This window comes from Schistocerca gregaria, chromosome 3 (genome assembly GCF_023897955.1).
Source record: "Schistocerca gregaria isolate iqSchGreg1 chromosome 3, iqSchGreg1.2, whole genome shotgun sequence".
In the NCBI taxonomy this organism is placed as follows: Eukaryota; Metazoa; Arthropoda; class Insecta; order Orthoptera; family Acrididae; genus Schistocerca; species Schistocerca gregaria.
Window position 1 is genome coordinate 218,617,390 of NC_064922.1, and position 18,215 is coordinate 218,635,604.

At 42.9% G+C, this 18,215-nt stretch overlaps 1 protein-coding gene across 1 annotated transcript in view; it reads right to left on the reverse strand.

The window, feature by feature from the left end:
• The window catches only part of LOC126355318 (solute carrier family 22 member 7-like), a 69,879-nt gene that overhangs the window by 20,683 nt on the left and 30,981 nt on the right, over positions 1-18,215 (reverse strand). Inside the window, exons 4-5 of the mRNA XM_050005611.1 lie at positions 15,244-15,401; positions 1,186-1,309 (exon numbers count right to left, since the gene is read on the reverse strand). Coding sequence (XP_049861568.1) covers positions 1,186-1,309; positions 15,244-15,401 — 282 coding nt within the window. The remainder of the gene's footprint in view (positions 1-1,185; positions 1,310-15,243; positions 15,402-18,215) is intronic.

An 18,215-nucleotide genomic window follows, 5' to 3' on the forward strand; every position in this document is an offset into this window, starting at 1 on the left:
TGCGCTTTTCATTTTGGCTTCTTCCAATCGTTCAATGCCTCTGAGCACTATGGGACTTAACATCTGAGGTCATCAGTGGCCTAGAACTACTTATACCTAACTGACCTAAGGACATCACACACGCCCATGCCCGAGGCAGGTTTAGAACTTGCGACCGAAGCTGTCGCGCGGTTCCAGACTGAAGCGCCTAGAACCGCTCGGGCACACCGGCTGGCTGGTCGCTTTGAGTTTTATCTTCATTTTCATATACAGCATGATATGGTCCCTGCCACGGTCTGCTCCAGGATAGGTCTTGCAATCTAGGACCGAAGTACGCCAGCGTTGTCTCACCAGAATGAAATCTGATTTCTAACCCTAGCCCCTGGAGAAATGTATGCGTATCGACACCGTGGATGATGTTGAAAGAGGGTATTACATGCAGATAAGCCGCTCCCCACTTTCATTCTCATTCCCAAGTCGTGAAGTCCAACCACAGATCTCATGTGCCCGTCACCTACAATCTCACCTATCTTTGCATTCAAGCCACATTGGATGACTTATATTACCTTTTTGGGTATATTTCTGAAGGTATTTTCCAGCAGCTCATAGAATTCATCTATTTCTATGTCTGATAAAAATTATGTTTGAGCGTACACCTGAATGATGTTGATACTGCACGGAGGAGCTTTTATTTTAACGGAGATTATTCTGTCGCAAACCGGCTTATACCCCATGACAGCACTGCAGACGTTCTTAGGAATCACTATAGCAACGCCATTTCTACTCATATCCTTTCCTTCAGTCATGAAGTGGTCACATCTTCTCCATTGAGTCTCACTGAGTCCAGGTATGTCTACCTCATGAAGAGCCATTTCTCTCTCCACAATATCAAGCTTTCCTGCCTGTAAGAGGCCTCACCCATTCCAGGTTGCTATCTTCTTTACGCTTCGCAATAGTGTTGCATTTGGACGTCATTCTGACAAGAGATGTTATTTCTACAGCGGTTTTAATGTTTAATTGTAATCACCCTGTACACCGTGAAACCTTGAGGATTCCTGATGGAACGTGATGTTAAACAGGGCACTCCAAGTATATCATCGTCACAATTATGCGTATTGGGAATACATTACAATTTCCTTAAATTCCCATGGTTCATATTACCTGGAAAGTAAAATTAGCACAAAGAAAAGCGCTGCTGTACAATACATAGAGTAATTCCAGTTGCGCAGAAGCCAACTAAGGAAGCCAGCAGCCATGAAGCCCACTCCCAAGCAACAGCTTGAAAAATAGTTCAGGGTCGTACGATGTCTGATGTCTGTCAGCTCCAAACCTGAAGCACAAACAAAGTACATAAAATATTAATTGAAATTGTTTCCATATAATAAATTATTGTAATCCGAAAACAGAACGGTTTTCTCAAATCATATACTTATAACTACATCCACATCCATTCTCCACAAGCCATCTTGTAGTGAGTGGCGTGGTGGAGGGGGGAGGGAGAGGGGGAGCGAGGGGGGAACAACGATTTCGTTTGCCACTGCACTGCCCTAAATGGTGTGAGGGATGGGAGATTCTCGCTAAGGCTGCGGGGGGCATTGTATAGCCTTGTATCTCTCTAATTTAGCCATCATGGTATTCTCGTTAATTGTATGTAAAAAGACACAATATACTTTTTTGATCCTTCTAAGATCATACACATTCCGAACTGCAACAGTAAACTAATAGCTGATCCATAGAGACTTTCTTCTGTCTTTTAACACCGTAGTTGGATGAGCATTTGCCTGGCGCGTTCGTGAGTACTACGAACATATGACGAAAAGCGCCATTCTTACTTGTATCGACTTTACTTAGTCCAGGAATGCTGCCTGGTAACGGTCTTAGACAGAAGAACAAATTTCAGGTATTGGTCGAACCAGGGTTTTATAAGCAGTTTTTAATATATTTGACTATTAAGTGTAATTTACTTTTGTATCTGCCTGTCCTATGATTATTTTCATTTTATCTATTTACTTGACTTATTTATTTAACCAAATCTGAAGAGGGCTTCCGTACCCTCTCTTACTTCGGACCAGGGCATGACGTACACATTACCTTTTGTAGTATCGATAGCTACTATGCCACGGCGTAGGTGCAAGTTCATAGATGGGCACAACGACACCGACACCTGCGACAGCGCCGTCTATCCGGCGCCGTGGAGCTCATCGAGCCAATTTCATCAATAGCAGACGGCCGGAAGACTTCGCTTCATATAGAGACTTTGAACTACTTACGACGGGTCTAAGGCTTTGCACCTACGTGCTCATCATTGCAAAGTTATGTAACCATTTATTAATTTGGTTTTTGCCTATAGTGAACATCTATAATTTTACACGCAGTACTGATGTGTTTCACCTCTCCTGCTCCTACTCGCTTCCGTCATTCGGCCAAACTTTCTGTTTTCAGGAGCAAACCCACCCGCTGCCTTCCAGGTGGGATAAAAAGATTTTGCATGTCGTAGTTACCCAAGAAATAACACTTCTAATATGATAAATGATATTAATATGATTTGAATGTCTATAGAGTCAATGTGATGAAATAATACTGAATAAGGAATAATAGATTCAATACTTGTAGTACGTCTATTACAGCTGCTGCTGCTACTAACAATGATAATAATAATATAAATCATGATCATCAGAGCAGTAGTAATAATAACAATAATAATGACAATAGTAACATTAATGATAGTGGCAGATATAAAAAGGATCTGTAGATGTTCTGGGGAATGTAAATTTAAGGTGAGCGCACCATTTAAGAATACTGTTAAATGAAGAAGGAATGGCAACAAAGATGGGTGTACGGGGGACAACAGTCATCATTATTGTTGCTTTAGTAGGTATGTCACTAGGTATCTTCTGTAGGAGGAGATGTTATTCGGTTGTCTCATATAACACTGGAGCTTATTCCAGAACTAGATTCCTGATACGAAGAAAGAGATTATGACTGAAGAATGGATTGACACAGAAAGGATTTTACTCGCCTGTTTCTGACTAGGTAATCAGACAAGAACGTTGAAGTTGAAGAGAGATACAACATAGGAAAGATGTTGGAGTGTATGGCAATCTGTGGACTAGTCTGCAAGCATCCAGGGTAGCAATGCATAAGACGGTGAAATGTGATGAGAGAGTCCAACATCACAGAAATAATGAACCTAGGCGTCCGTAACCAGTTCCGGGTTCCCCATGCGTTCCTAAGACAGGCCTTGCAGGATATAATTGCTGTAATAAATAACTGCTAGTGTGTGTTCCACCAAAGTTTCTTCGTCTTGTCAAGAGGGAACAACGTTTTATATTCTTGTAGGGCATGGAGACTTCCTCATGCCTTTTTCATACTGCAGTTACGTGCTAGTCCAGTTCCGATCATATGAGGGAAAGAAGTTGATATTTGTAGCATTTAAGGTTTAAAATGGTAGGGGATCCCGATAATCCGTGCGAATGGTCCTAGAATGACCGACATCAATGTGTGGAGTATTGATTGGTTGAGCTTTAACCCTATATCCAGCACCGATTGCGAAAGTTCACACATGTCGGCACCCGGAATATCGATACCTGTCCTCAAGTTTATTAGTTTTTCCCTTAGATATAGCTTGAGATCAGCGGCGTACATGTGGTATTAGCAGTAGGACAAAGGTGATGACACATCACTGACATACATTGAAAGCATACAATAACTTATACCCCAACCTGCTGGCGACTTACACAGTTGGTGTCCATTCTGACTTAATGCTGCCGGTCATGACGAATTCCTGAAGAGATATCAGGTATAAGGGAATCTATTAAACTGCAATTTTCGGTGAAATCTTAGCTGCTAACTTCACCCTTTGTCTAGAGATAGTTTCTTTGATTAGTAATGAAAGCATTCTCTTCCCGGCTTCGAACACACCTACAGCCTAAACTTTGAATAAAAATTGACATTTACAGTCGTAGACCTCAGCATAAGAAGTCAACCTCATTCTGCCAACTGCCATGTCAAATGGGCGGAGGAACAGGCAGAGGTTCAGGGCACTCTCTTGCCCGTGGAGTGGGAAACTGGCCCTAAAGGCGGAGGAATTAACAATGATCAATGTCATGAGGATGCAGAGGGAAATGGGAACCACAGAATTAAAGACACATAATATGTATTCAGGGATATGTACCCTGTACTTCAAAAAAGTGTCATTATAATCTCTCCATTGGAAAAAGATTCCGAATCGCCCATATTGGAATCTCTAGGATTGGACTGCCAAAGGCGAGGTGAGGACGAGTAAAATAATGAAAATCCAAAGAAAATATAAGGTTTTACAAGTTGAGGCGTGGAATGTCATAAGCCTCAACTTCTTAGGGTAGCTACAAAATCTGGAAAGAGAAATGAAAATGCTCGACATATATATACTGTATAGATGGGTTGAGTGTAGTGATATGGAAAGAAGACAAGAGGATGTCTGGTCAGATGAGTACAGCGTAAAATCAGCAGTAGCTGAAAATGGCGTAAGGGAAGTAGGATTCGTTATGGATGGAAAGCTATGACAGAGAGTTTGTTCCTGTGAAATATTCTGTAATAGATTTGTTGTTATGAGAATCGACAGAAAACCAACACCGACAAAGATAGTCCAGACATATATCTCGACGTCAAAAGCTGGAAGTGAAGAGAGAGAGAAAGTACATAAGAACACTGAACGATTAATACAGTATGTAAAGGGAGATGAAAATTTAATAGTCATAGGGGACTGGAATGCCGTTGCAGGGGAAGGAATGGGAGAAAGGGTTACGGAAGAATATGTGCTTCGTACTAGGCACGGAAGAGGAAAAAGACTAATTCATTTCTGTAATTATGTCTGCTATTAATAGCTAGTACTCGGTTCATGTATTGAAAGAGATGGAGGCATACTAGGAACAGGTCGGGAGATGAGGTAACATCCTGATCAGATACTCCGAAATCAGATACAGGATTGAAAAGCGTACACGGGACCGAATAGAGACTCATATGACAATGTAGTAGTGATGAATAGTAGACAGAAGTATAAGAGACTAGTCAGGAAGAATCAATATGCAAAGAAATAGGATACGGAAGTGCTCAGGAATGAACAGATACGGCTACAGAATTAATAGGTAAGGCGACAGGCACTGCAGTATGGAACAGTTCACTAGGCAATGCTGTTAAAGAGGATTGGAGATCTCAAAAATGGGAGTCACAGAAGGTGTACAGAAATTTCACTTGGTTCACGATAGAAGAAAGTACAAAAGTCTTAAGGGAAAGTCAGGAGTACAGATATACAAGTCACTGTGGAGTGAAATAAATGTTGGTATATTAAGACGAAATGATTCTAAATGTGGAGGCATCGAGAAGGAACTGATTGCTAAACGTATAGAAGAGTCAAAACAGTTTTCGATGAAACTGAAAGCAAGATTGGTAAAATTCTGAGTGATACAGGAATCCTTCGGTTAGATGCAGAGCGAGAGAGCAGACAGGTAGAAAGAGTAGCTCTCTGTGAGTGGAAAGAAGCATCTGATGAGATAGAAGAAGAGGAGTAGATACAGAGGAATTAGGAGATCCAGTGTTACAATTAGAACTTATAAGAGCTTTTGAAGACTTCAGATCACTTAAGTCAGAAAGTATGGATGACGTCCCATCATAATTTCTAAACTCACTGTGGGAAGTGACAACGAAACGACTATTCACGTTGGTGTAGAATATTGAGTCTGGATATACACCGCCTGACGTTCGGAAAATGTCATTCACATAGTTCTGAAGACTGTAAGAGCCGACAAGTGCGATAATTATCTCACTATCAGATTAACAGGTCTTGCGTCGAAGATGATAGATTAATATACAGAGAACTGAAGAGTAAATTGAGGTTGTGTTTGATGACGATAAGTTTGGCTTAAGGAAATGTGAAGGCACGAGAGAGACAATTCTGAGTTTGTGATTGATATCGAAGGCAAGACTAAAGAAAAATCAGAATACCTTAATAGGATTTGTCGGGCTGGAGAAAGCTTCTGACAATGACAAATTGAGCAAGATGCTCTAAATTCTGTGGAAAATAGGTGTAAGCTGTAAGGAGAGACGGATAAATGCAGTATGTACAAGAGCCAAGGGGGGATAAAAGGACTGGAAGACCGTGAACGAAGTGCTCGGATTAAAAAGAATGTACGACAAGGACGTAGTCTCTTCATAACTACTGTTCAACCTATACATCGAAAAAGCAATGATGGAAACAAAAGAAAGACTTTAGACCGGGATTAAAATTCAAAGCGAAAGAAAATCAATGATAAAATTCGCTGACGACATTGTTATACGGAGTGAAGGTGAAGAAGAACTACATGATCTGCTGAATGTAATGAACAGTGATGAGTTCAGTATATGGATTGAGAGTAAATCAAAGAGAGACAAAAGTAATGAGTAGTAGCAGAAATTAGAAGTGCGAGAAACTAAACATCAGGATTAATGAAGTTAAGGAAGTCTCCTGCATAGGCAACAAAATAACCACTGACTGATAAATCAAGGAGAGCATCAAAGGTCAGACTAGCGTTGGAAATTCTTGGCCAAGGCAAATCTACTAATATCGAACATAGGTCATAAATAATGGATGCAATTTCTGAGAAAGTATGTTTGGAGCACAGCATTGTATGGCAGAGAAGCATGGATTGTGGGATAATCGGAACAGAAAGCAATCTAAGTATTTGAGATTTGATAATGTATACGAGTATTGAAAATTAGGTGCACTGATAAGATAAGGAATGGGGAGGTTTTGCGTAGAATAGGAGAGGAAGGAAATAGATTGAAAGCACTGACTAGAAGGAAGGACAGATTAATAGGACATCTGTAAAGGCGACCGGGATTAACTTCCATCATACTAGTGGGAATTGTAGGTGGTAAAATCTGTAGATGAAGACACATACTGGAATAGATATAGCGAACAATTGAACACGTAGGTTGCAGGTGCTACACTGAGATGAAGAGGATGGCACAGGAGAGGAATTCGTGGCGGGCAGCATCAAACTAGTCTGAAGACTGATAAAAGAAATCGATATGTCGAGGTGTATAATGTAAAAGGCTTTGTTGAAGTCTAAGAAACATTCATGACAAGCTTCAGGCCATCGGTTCCCTAAACTATGCTTTTACTCTACTGAAATTAATCCATGCCGGCATTTCGGATATCGGTATTTGTTCATAGATACTAACTTCTCGGCGCGAGTGAGTTTAGTTGGGAGGCGGAGAGAAGGCGGTGCGATTGCCCGAATAGGGGTGGTTTTCCGGTCGGTGAAGAGGTGTTTTAAATAGGCAATGTACAGGCGGCAGTCATAACGGCTGTGTCTTGAAATGCTGCGCAGCAAAACAGTTAATTATATTCTTCTTGAAGTCTGAGGGTATTTCGCCTTTCTCATACATCTTGCTAACCAGATGGTAGGGTTTTGTCAGGACTGGCTCTCCCAAGGCCGTCAGTAGTTCCAATGGAATGTTGTCTGCTCCGGGGGCTTTGTTTCGACTCAGGTCTTTCAGTGCTCTGTCAAACTCTTCACGCAGTGTCGTAACTCCCATTTCATCTTCATCTACATCCTCTTCCATTTCCATAATATTGTCCTCAAGTACATCGCCCTTGTATAGACCCTCTATATACTCCTTCCACCTTCCTGCTTTCCCTTCTTTGGTAAGAACTGGGTTTCCATCTGAGCTCTTAATATTCATACAAGTGGGCCTTTTTTGCTCCAAAGGTCTCTTTAATTTTCCTGTAGGCAGTATCTATCTTACCCCTAGTGAGATAAGCCTCTACATCCTTACATTTGTCCTCTAGCCATACCTGCTTAGCCATTTTGCACTTCCTGTCGATGTCATTTTTGAGACGTTTGTATTCCTTTTTGCCTCCTTCATTTATTTCATTTTTATATTTTCTCCTTTCATCAATTAAATTCAATATTTCTTCTGTTACCCAAGGATTTCTACTAGTCCTCCTCTTTTTACCTACTTGATCCTCTGCTTACTTCACTACTTCATCCCTCAAAGCTACCCATTCTTCTTCTATTGTATTTCTTTCCCCCATTCCTTTCAATTGCTTCCTTATGCTCTCCTTGAAACTCCGTACAACCTCTGGTTCTTTTAGTTTATCCAGGTCCCATCTCCTTAAATTCCCACCATTTTGCTGTTTCTTCAATTTTAATCTACAGGTCATAACCAACAGATTGTTGTCAGAGTCCACATCTGCCCCTGGAAATGGTTTACAGTTTAAAAACTGGTTCCACGCTCCGATCCGTAGAACGCCAGTTTTCTTTCTCCTGATAACGACATCCTCTTGAGTAGTCCCCGCCCGGAGATCCGAATGGGGGACTATTTTACCTCCGGAATATTGTACCCAAGAGGACGCCATCATCATTTAATCATACAGTAAAACTGCATGCCCTCGGGAAAAATTACGGCTGTAGTTTCCCCTTGCTTTCAGCCGTTCGCCGTTCCATCGCAGCAAGGCTGTTTGGTTATTGTTACAAGTCCAGATCAGTCAATCATCCAGATTGTTGCCCCTGCAACTACTGAAAAGCCTGCTGCCCCTCTTCAGGAACCCCACGTTTGTCTGGCCTCTCAACAGATACCCCTCCGTTGCGATTGCACCTACGGAACGGCTATCTGTATCGCTGAGGCACGCAGAGCTCCCCACCAACGGTAAGGCCAATGGTTCAGGGGGAGGGGGAGTGTAGGGGGGGGGGGGAAGGCTTTACATCTTATTGGGAGATTAAAGTGGCGACCTACTCGTCTGATGCTGTTGGACGATTCTAGTTATGCCTTTTACCGACCATGCACTTTCTGCCTTCCCGTAAGTGTACCTCACCTGAGACAAACTATTAGCGAGTGCTGAGATCAAATGGTTCAAATGGCTCTGAGCACTGTGGGACTTAACATCGATGGTCATCAGTCACCTAGAACTTAGAACTACGAAAACCTAACTAACCTAAGGACATCACACAACACCCAGCCATCACGAGGCAGAGAAAATCCCTGACCCCGCCGGGAATTGAACCCGGGAAACCGGCGTAGGAAGCGAGAACACTACCGCACGACCACGAGATGCGGGCGAGTGCTGAGTTCCGAATCTTTTAGTAATCCATGTTAAAGTCGAAGCTTACGCAATTTCTTGCACCATTTTTATGGATTTCTTGTTGCCTGGAGTCTAGTAGCACGGCATATTTTTCGCTGATGGCTAGAAATGAACTGTAGAGACAATACCCAAATCGTTGGATTGGGAGAGGTGGAGATATGTCGTGGGCGGCTCGTTCGCAATAACACCAGAACAAGATTTAGAAAATGACGGATTTCGACTTCCAGACGTAGATAACCGAACAATTCTCCCAATAAATACAGAAGTACGAGTATTAACAAGAACATCAAATGAATTGACGTTCCTGGAATTTTTATTGTGGTTATTCGCAAAAGACATTATCTATAAAGAAGTTCTAGCTACACCTGAAGATATGCGAGGGACAATTGTCAGAGCGTCTACTTGGATAAGTGCCTAAGTAATATGGAATATCACTCAAGTTCATGATAGGAAGATAGTAGCACTGCATTGATACCAGTGCTCATCACTTCGAACACCTTCTGTAAAGGGACGTTGATGCCACCTTTTTGACCTTCGTTGACCTTCAAAGACCTAAGTCCCATAAGATTTCACACATGAGAACATCTGAAAGACTACTCCATAACAGGCCACATCAGTCCACCCACCCCACTGCTGCCTCACACCGAACGCAGGGCTAATGTGTTGTGTGGCCCCCACTGGGGGTTCCACCCTCGCTGCCCCAGGGAACGTCTCCTAGCAGAAGAGTGTAGCCCCAGATATTGGCGTGGTGGAGTAATAATGGTGTAAGCGTGCGTGGAGACAGTGTTAGCGCAGCAATTGTCGACATATAACTGATGCCGAATAAGGGGAATCAGCCCGCATTTGCCGAGCTAGATGGACAACCGCTTTAAAACCATCCACAGGCTGCCCGGCACACCGAAACTCAACTCTAGTGCTTTTGGGATGCACCACGTTAGATCGCTCGCCTAGCCGGGTGGGCCCTTCTCATGTTTCTTTTATTTCAGTCATTAAAACTGTTGTGATCGTACTATCGATTTTTGCCATGAGACTACATCTTCATATACCAGCAGTTATTTTCGTTTACAGAACCATTTGACTTTGTCGTAAGACATACGCGGCACAATAGCGAATAAATAAAGTGCTTCTCTCATTCCAGTATATGATCGCAGAATTTGTTACCGGACGGTCGATTCCTTTCTGACGATGGTCACCACAAATTAGATCTGATAGTCTGACGAGATTTTATTGGATCGGAGACTGAAATATTAGATATTCTTATCTTTCCGGATCACTGTTTTTATTAGCCACTATGTCGCAGCTTGTGGACTAGCTTATCACAGTTAGAGAGTATGACACATGATCTTTGTGGGGTATTAACTGGGATGCTTTGCTACAAATAAAACCCAACGACTCCTCAATAACAGTCTGGATTTGTTGGATGTAGACAAAAATAGAACGAATGACAGGTTCAGTAGGCATAACAATGTTTTGGACCTGTCACTGTTGTCCCGGTGCTAATGCCCACTGGCTAGACGTCAACATTCGATAGACTATAACAATAACAGACGGCATTCCATCACGGTAAAGTCCGTATTTGTATTTGCGAGTGGTTAAAGAGTTGATCTGGCGCATCAAGAAGCCGGTACCATATATATCACTCATGTGTAATCGGTAAAGAGGCATTTCTAGAGGGTTGGAGTGTGTGTGTGTGTGTGTGTGTGTGTGTGTGTGTGTGTGTTCATGTCTTGGTCTATTTACAACTGACACTGTGATGGCACGCGTCTTATTATAGGAATTCGTTTGTGTCTCCTTTCTTCTTGGCAATGAGTCTCCAGACTGTTTTGCTACCATTAGCAGCGGAAGCTTATGCAACTGGTGACCCCCTCTAGCAGGACGAAAGTAGCTGACGACTGCATCAGTGTATGTGTTATCATCCGTTATTGTCTTCTAGTTACTGTTTTTTGCACATTTTCCTTCTCACGCTGATGCGGGATGTCTTCTATCAGACTTGTCAGTGCATTCAGTTTGAACCAATTCCCTTGCGTAACATCAGCACCTCAAAGAAGTATATTCTACAATTTTCTGGTTTCTTTACGATCTGTAAAACCCTTGCATACAATTTTGTAGTCCAGGAGTAAATATCTAGAGATCTCTTTGTCAGATGCAGCCACACATTTAATGATTGTAGAGTACCTTCATTGCCCGCCAATTTTATACCTAGTCGCTTCGCCTGCCATTATTTCTTTCGATTTCAATACAGCAATTACGTGGTCACCTATTTTAACATGCATAATTTCTGTAACTTCTTAGTACCTCGTTTTCGTCTGTTTACTTTCAAACTACACACATCAATAAAGTTTGGCATCACCCCGGTTCCCTGAAATCCTGAAGATAGACGTTGACTGTAGGTATTTGCATCACAGACACAGTCTCTTTGACTGCTTGGGGATGTCAGGAAACCTGCCCAAAGATGTAAACAACCATGCGCGAACAGCGCCTATTAGATGGAGGGTCTCCGACAGCTCATCAGTTCCAGTCATTCCATACGGGAGGAGCTACACGTCTTGTGTTGTCTGTAGTTCAACCATGCCTAGACCGTCAGTACCACTGTCCGATGGCGTCCGCATTGTTACTGTGAGCCAGGAAGGGCTCTCAGTATGAGAAGTGTGCAGGCGTCTCGGTGTGAACCAAAGCGTTCTTGTTCGGACATGGAGGAGATGTAGAGAGACAGGAACTGTCGAAGATATGCCTCGCTCAGGCCTCCCAAGGGATACTACTGCTGCTGATGACCGCTATCTACGGTTTCCGGCGCGGAGGAACCCTGCCAGCAATGCCACAATGTTGAATAATGCTTTTCGTAGAGCTGCAGGACGTCGTGTTGCTACTCAAACTGAGGGCAATTGGCTGCATGATGCGCAACTTCAGTCCCGACGTCCATGGCGAGGACCATCTTTGCAACCACGACACCATGCAGCGTGGTACAGATGGACCCTACATCATGCCGAATTTACCGGTCAGGATAGGCATAACGATCTCTTCACCGATGAGTATTGCAGATGCCTTCTGCGAGACAATCTTCGGAGACGTGTTTGGAGTCAACCCGGCCATACTGAAGCCGTTAGACACACTGTCCAGCAAGTGCAGAAAGGTGGAGATTCCCCGCTGTTTTGGGGTGGCGATGTGTGCGGCCGACGTACGCCGCTGGTGGTCATAGAAGGCGCCGTAACGGCTGTACGATGAGTGAATGACATCCTCCGGCCGATAGTGCAACCATATCGGCAGCATATTGGCGAGGCACTCTTCTTCATGGACGACAGTTTGGGCCCCCATCGTGCACATCTTTTGAACAACTTCTTTCAGGATAACGACATCGGTCGACAAGAGTGTTCAGCAGGTTCTCCAGACGTGAACCATATCGAACATGCCTGGGATGGATTGTAAAGGGCTGTTTATGGACGTCGTGACCGACCAACCACTCTGAGGGTTCTACACCGAATCGGCGTTAATAAATGGGGCAATCTTGTCCAACAGTGCCTTGATGAACTTTTGTACAGTATGCTACGATGAATACAGGCATACATCAATGCAAAGGGGACATGCTACTTGGTATTAGAGCTACCGATGTGTTCAGAAACCGGGACCGCCTCCACTGTAGGTCTCAATGTTTGATGTGACAACATGCAATGTGTGGTTTTCGTGGGCAACGAAAAGGGCAGAAATGATGTTTATGTTGGTCTCTATTCTAATTTTCTGTACAGATTCCGGAACTCTCTGAAACGAGGTGATGCAGAACTTTTTTTGATGTGTGTATCTTCTACAATTGATCAACTTCCATTCAACACGTTCTGGCATTTTTCCTCATCTACTTAGAGAATAGTGGGCTTGAACACTGCAATGTATCCACGTTGGTTGTTTCTCTCGCTACTACGCCTTACTGGTACCAGAAAAAAATCATCTCCTTTTTCAACAACCGAAAATCAAAAATGCATGACGGTAGGCGTAGGTTCTATGATGGGCTACCGCTTCATCTTCTCTTTTTGTCTTTAAAGAAGACGAAAACTTAAAAGAAATGCAAAAGGTTTATCACATGCTTCATGACAGGTTGCAATGTCATGCTGATACCAACATCGCCTCCCAACTATTTCTCTAGCCTTCAGTACTTCATGGGGCAAACTGTGTTCATATCTTACTTAACTACTGCTTTCTAATCACAGTAAGGGACAGACCACAATCTAACCAGGAAAAACACTCCACATTGTCACACCCCTCCTCCGTACTTGGCATTACACATGACAGCACGTAAGTTTCTCCAGGCATTTGTCCAACTCAAACCCTTCCGTCGGATTGCCACAGGGTGCAGCGTGATTCATAGTTCCAAATCATTCTTCCCCAGTCATCCGCTGCCCAGTGGCGTCACTCTTTACAGCTAAGCCCTGCTTACCGCTGACTACAGAAATATGTCGCTTGTGAGGAGATGCTTGTACCCACTTCTTTCTAGCTCCCTGTGCACACTGACTGTTAGCTGGGCTGCTGCTGCTGGCAGCAGTTTGGAACTCACGCTTCATTCTCTTCCGGATTATTTGTAACCACCCGGTGCAATACTCGATGGTCCGTGTGCGCCAGTACATGAGGTGGGCCTGACTATGTCATAACAGTGGTTGTTCTTTGTTATTACACTTCGCAGTCATATCGCAAACAGTTGGCATGGGCAGTTTTAAAGTTTCTGTAACGCTTCTGATAGGTTGGTTAATAAGAAACGAACAATAGTTAGGCCAAGGTCCAAGTTACTGAGCTATCCTGGCCTATCCCATTTGCTGTTACGGTTTTTTTAGCGGCATTACAAGACTCCAGCTTCCTTTTACACTAGCGTGTCAACCTTTCTTGACATCTCGTCGCCAATTCCGCATTACATTGTGGTGCTGGGTTTTTGTAGATTAATAATAATTACCGAATTTACTGCATTCCAAAGAGAGTCACTTGAGAGGGCAGAAAGTTTTTTATAATGGTACAACGTAAACGTTAATTCGAATTGGGAATGACAGAGCGTTTTCGAAGCTTTTGAATATTCACGTACAGCTGTAAATTGGGAATTGGCATGCCTCAATAGACATTTTACAGCATTGCTTACTATTCGGTACACGCATGATTTATAAATTTTTCAGCCACATGCTGCAATCTTACCGCCGTACACTCACTAGTTCGTCATTCTAGTCGTCAATATCTCCTTTCTGTAGGATAAACGTTTTACGTCAGCTGTCTCCTGGACATATTATAGCTGTTTCCTATCCTGATATCCTACCCCATCTGAAAGGCCCGTCAAAGTTACTAGGAACACTTACGAATAAAGCACTGAATTAAGTGGGAGACTCAACGAAGGTGAATGTCATAACCACATCAGAGGCAGTTTGATTTCTTGACGTATAGGAGCTAGCATATTTCGATTTTGCTGTCTTAGAATGTGCTGATTGGGTGTCATATATCTGAAATTATTGGCGAGGCTTATCCTCATATATCTCCCAGAAATTTGCAGATGCCGTTACGGTGATTTCTTGGCTTTATTTGTACCACATGAAATTCGGAGTGCAGTAAGTATGAAACATCCTAGTCCTGAAACGTTAATGTAATGACAATGTCACAAACTGACAGCCGACCGGTTGCTAAGAGAATTTAAAATTCTTTGAGTTTTCAAAGCCAACTAGGGGTGCCTTCTTCAGAACAAACTGTTATCTTACATGTGGTTAAAAGGAAACCACATGAAGGGTAACAGTTTCTTCTGAAGAAGGCGCCCCTAGTTGGCGTTGGAAACTAGTTGGAGAAATTTATATTCTATTTGCAACCGGTTGGCTGTAAAGTTGTGACATTGTAATTAATTACGGTTGCTGATCACAGCCATGTTCAAAACATTAATCTTATGACACCAACTCCGTGTGTTGGAGGAGGGTATTCGTGTTTAATGTCCCGTCGACAACGAGGCCATTAGAGACGGAGCACAAGCTCGGATTAGGAAAGTATGGGGAAGGAAGTCGGCCATGCCTTTCCAAAGGAACCATCCCGGCATTTACCTGGAGTGATGTAGGGAAATCAAGAGAAACCTAAATCAGGATGGCCGGACGCGGGATTGAACCGTCGTCATCCCGAATGCGAGTCCAGTGTGCTAATTCGTGTGTTGATGCACTTACCAACAGAGAGGGCGGATTCTAGCATTGGTCCAGCCGCTGCTGATACGAGGGCCTCTGCCAGGATGAAGAGCACCAGGATGTGTGGCGTGAGGACCAGCAGTAGTCTGCTGATCACGTGGGAAGCCAAACTGAAGAGCTGCAGCGGCCGACGTCCGTACCTACAATCGTAAACGAAACTGAGCTGCGTTGGTCAGCGTCATGTGGGTGATTGTCGTACTTATTAAGGTGCTCATATTGTGACTACTAATTCCTTCTCGAGATTCAGGGAAGCTAACATACAATTCTGCTGTTGTATCAGAATGTATTGCACAGGGGGCAGCTCAATTATTGATAATGATTCCAGCTACACAGTGGTGTAGCTGTGGTTACAGATGTCTAGTAATTTCCGGAAGTTTAATCAGTCCGAAAATATCTTCGACACGCTAACTCTTCATGTCAGCATACCCTTGACAACAATACCTAAGTCGTTGATGGCCAACGGGTCGCGATAAATAAGTTTCTGCAGAACGCGTTCTAATATTTGATGAGTTATTCCGAGTCGTTAATTAATATTAATTAGTATATAAAACCTGCACAACAGAATAAAATTAATGTGACCAGTAACTGCGAGGTTACAAAATTTGGCTCAGTTAAATTTAGAAATAATCCCATAAGCGTTACAGGAGCGAAATTTTCTGTATCTTACGCATCTCTAAGTGAGCAAGCAATTGTACAACTAATTTCCTTATAACATTCATGATAATCAAATAGTACAGGAAGGTATTACTTGAGGTAGGTGATACTCTGTAAATGTCTAAATATTTGTTTTATGTTACATTTATTTCAGGTATTCCTCGGGCGGTGTGTGTCGGATGGAGTTCCTCAGTAGACATCCCAACATCGCTTCAGGTGCTAAAAACGCTATATGGTGTGCCAAGAAAGATATGACAGTACTACCTCACTAGATTCGTCAATGAAAATGAAAACATAGCTGCTTATCAAAAGAAGAAGAAGAAAATTACATAAAAGCATATGGTCGGGTTCCAGCTTAGCATTTTATCATGTACCTCTACTGAGTCTCATAATAACAGTTAACTGGTAATCACAACTGTTAGAAGCCAACGCAAGATAAATAATAATAGAAGATAATTAATTAAATGCAATTAATAGTACGATATTAGCGTGACTGTTCCCGTCTTTCACGTGGTATCAGCGTTGAGAAGCATATATACCAAGAAGTTACATACTGCATCATTATGAATAGAAATGATACAGTAGACTGTTCAGGGCTGGGGAGGTATACCACATGTAAATATCCGAAGGCTTATGACCATTTTTGAATTTAGTGTAGAGCCAAACATTGGAAGAACGATTTCTTCACTAAGTGAGGAGACGATTTATGTAACACTGGTATTCATAAACCCTAATTCAATTATGTGTCATTCTCGTGTATGATATTTACATCAATGACGAACCCACATTATTCAGAAATCAGAGAAATGCTTATGTAAATCTTTCATTATTTGAATAGTAAACAGTTTCATAATGATTATTACTACATTCACAGAATATGTTTTGTGATTCACTGATGATGTTACAATCTTTCAGGGATAATGGAGAAGGGTATACCTTGGTTAACCAGAACATTATGACCTACTACTTAATAGCCGGTATGTCTACAAATGGTACGGATAACAGCGGCGACGCTTCGTGGCAAGGAAACATTGAGACGTTAGTAAGTCACTGGAGGAAGTTGGCACCACATCTGCAGCCACAAATCCCTTAAACTCCAGGAAGGGGGACGATAGCACTGACGCCACGTTTATTCACATCTCAGATGTGCTCGTTCATGTTATGGTGAGAAAACGTCAATAGGAACTAGCCTTGTGACATGGCGAATTATCTTGTTAAAAAATGTCAGTGCCAGTAGGAAACATGATCGTCATGAAGGTCTGCAATGGACGTCACCCCTTGGGCGTCATGATGCCTTGCACGAGCTCCACTGGATCTATGGATGCAAACGTGAATGTGCCCCTGAGCCGCCGCCAGCTTTTCTCTGACCTGCAGTACAGATGCCAAGGAGGTGTTCCCCTGGAAGACGCCGGATTCGCGTCCTCCCATCGGCATGGTGAAGAAGGTACCGGGATTCATGAGACCATGCAACGCTCTGCCACTATGCCAACGTCCAGTAACGATGGCCACTTCTCTATTTCAGTGTTAGTTGCCGATTGCATGGTATTAACATTGGCATATGCATGGGTCGTTGGTTGTGGGTCTCCCTTATTAAGTGTGTTCTCTGCACTGTGTGTTCAGACACTATTATAAGCCCAGCCTTTAAATCTGATGTTAGTATAGCCACAGTTTTCCACCTGTGCTGCTTTACAAGTCCGCCCAGCTCACGACGTCGAACATCTGCAATGAGGCTAGGCAGTCAAACTTTAAAACATCTGGACATGTTTACACCTTTGTTTCGCCACATGTTGAAGACAATCATCACCTGTGTTGAAGACGCTCACCACAGCACTCCTCGAACACACAACAAGTCCGTAGTTTCCGAAATGCTTATGGCGAGTCTCTAAGCCCTCTAAATTTGCCCTCGGTCAAACTCAGATCGCGTGCCTTCCCCTTTCTACACGCGGACAGTCAGCTCACATATACCACACGTGTGTCTGACTGGCAGCCATTCTTCGCCTGGTGACGCTGCTATCGCCTGGATTGGTAGGTCGTTGGTCGTAATTGTTCTGATGATCGGTGTATCTATCAGTTTCAGTTAAGGGATCTCATTGCGAGAATGAACGACGGGGAAGTTAAAAGTGAAAATTATATGAATGAGTGATGTCTATTTTTTTCTGACGTGCCTAATGAACATACACCACATGGATCCACCGTCGTTATACATATCACGTAAATTGATGATGGATGGGGTAGAAAGGATAGGAAGGGAAAGGAACTAATAGTATCAGCGGCAGTCATATAATTGTTTGGCCCCTGGA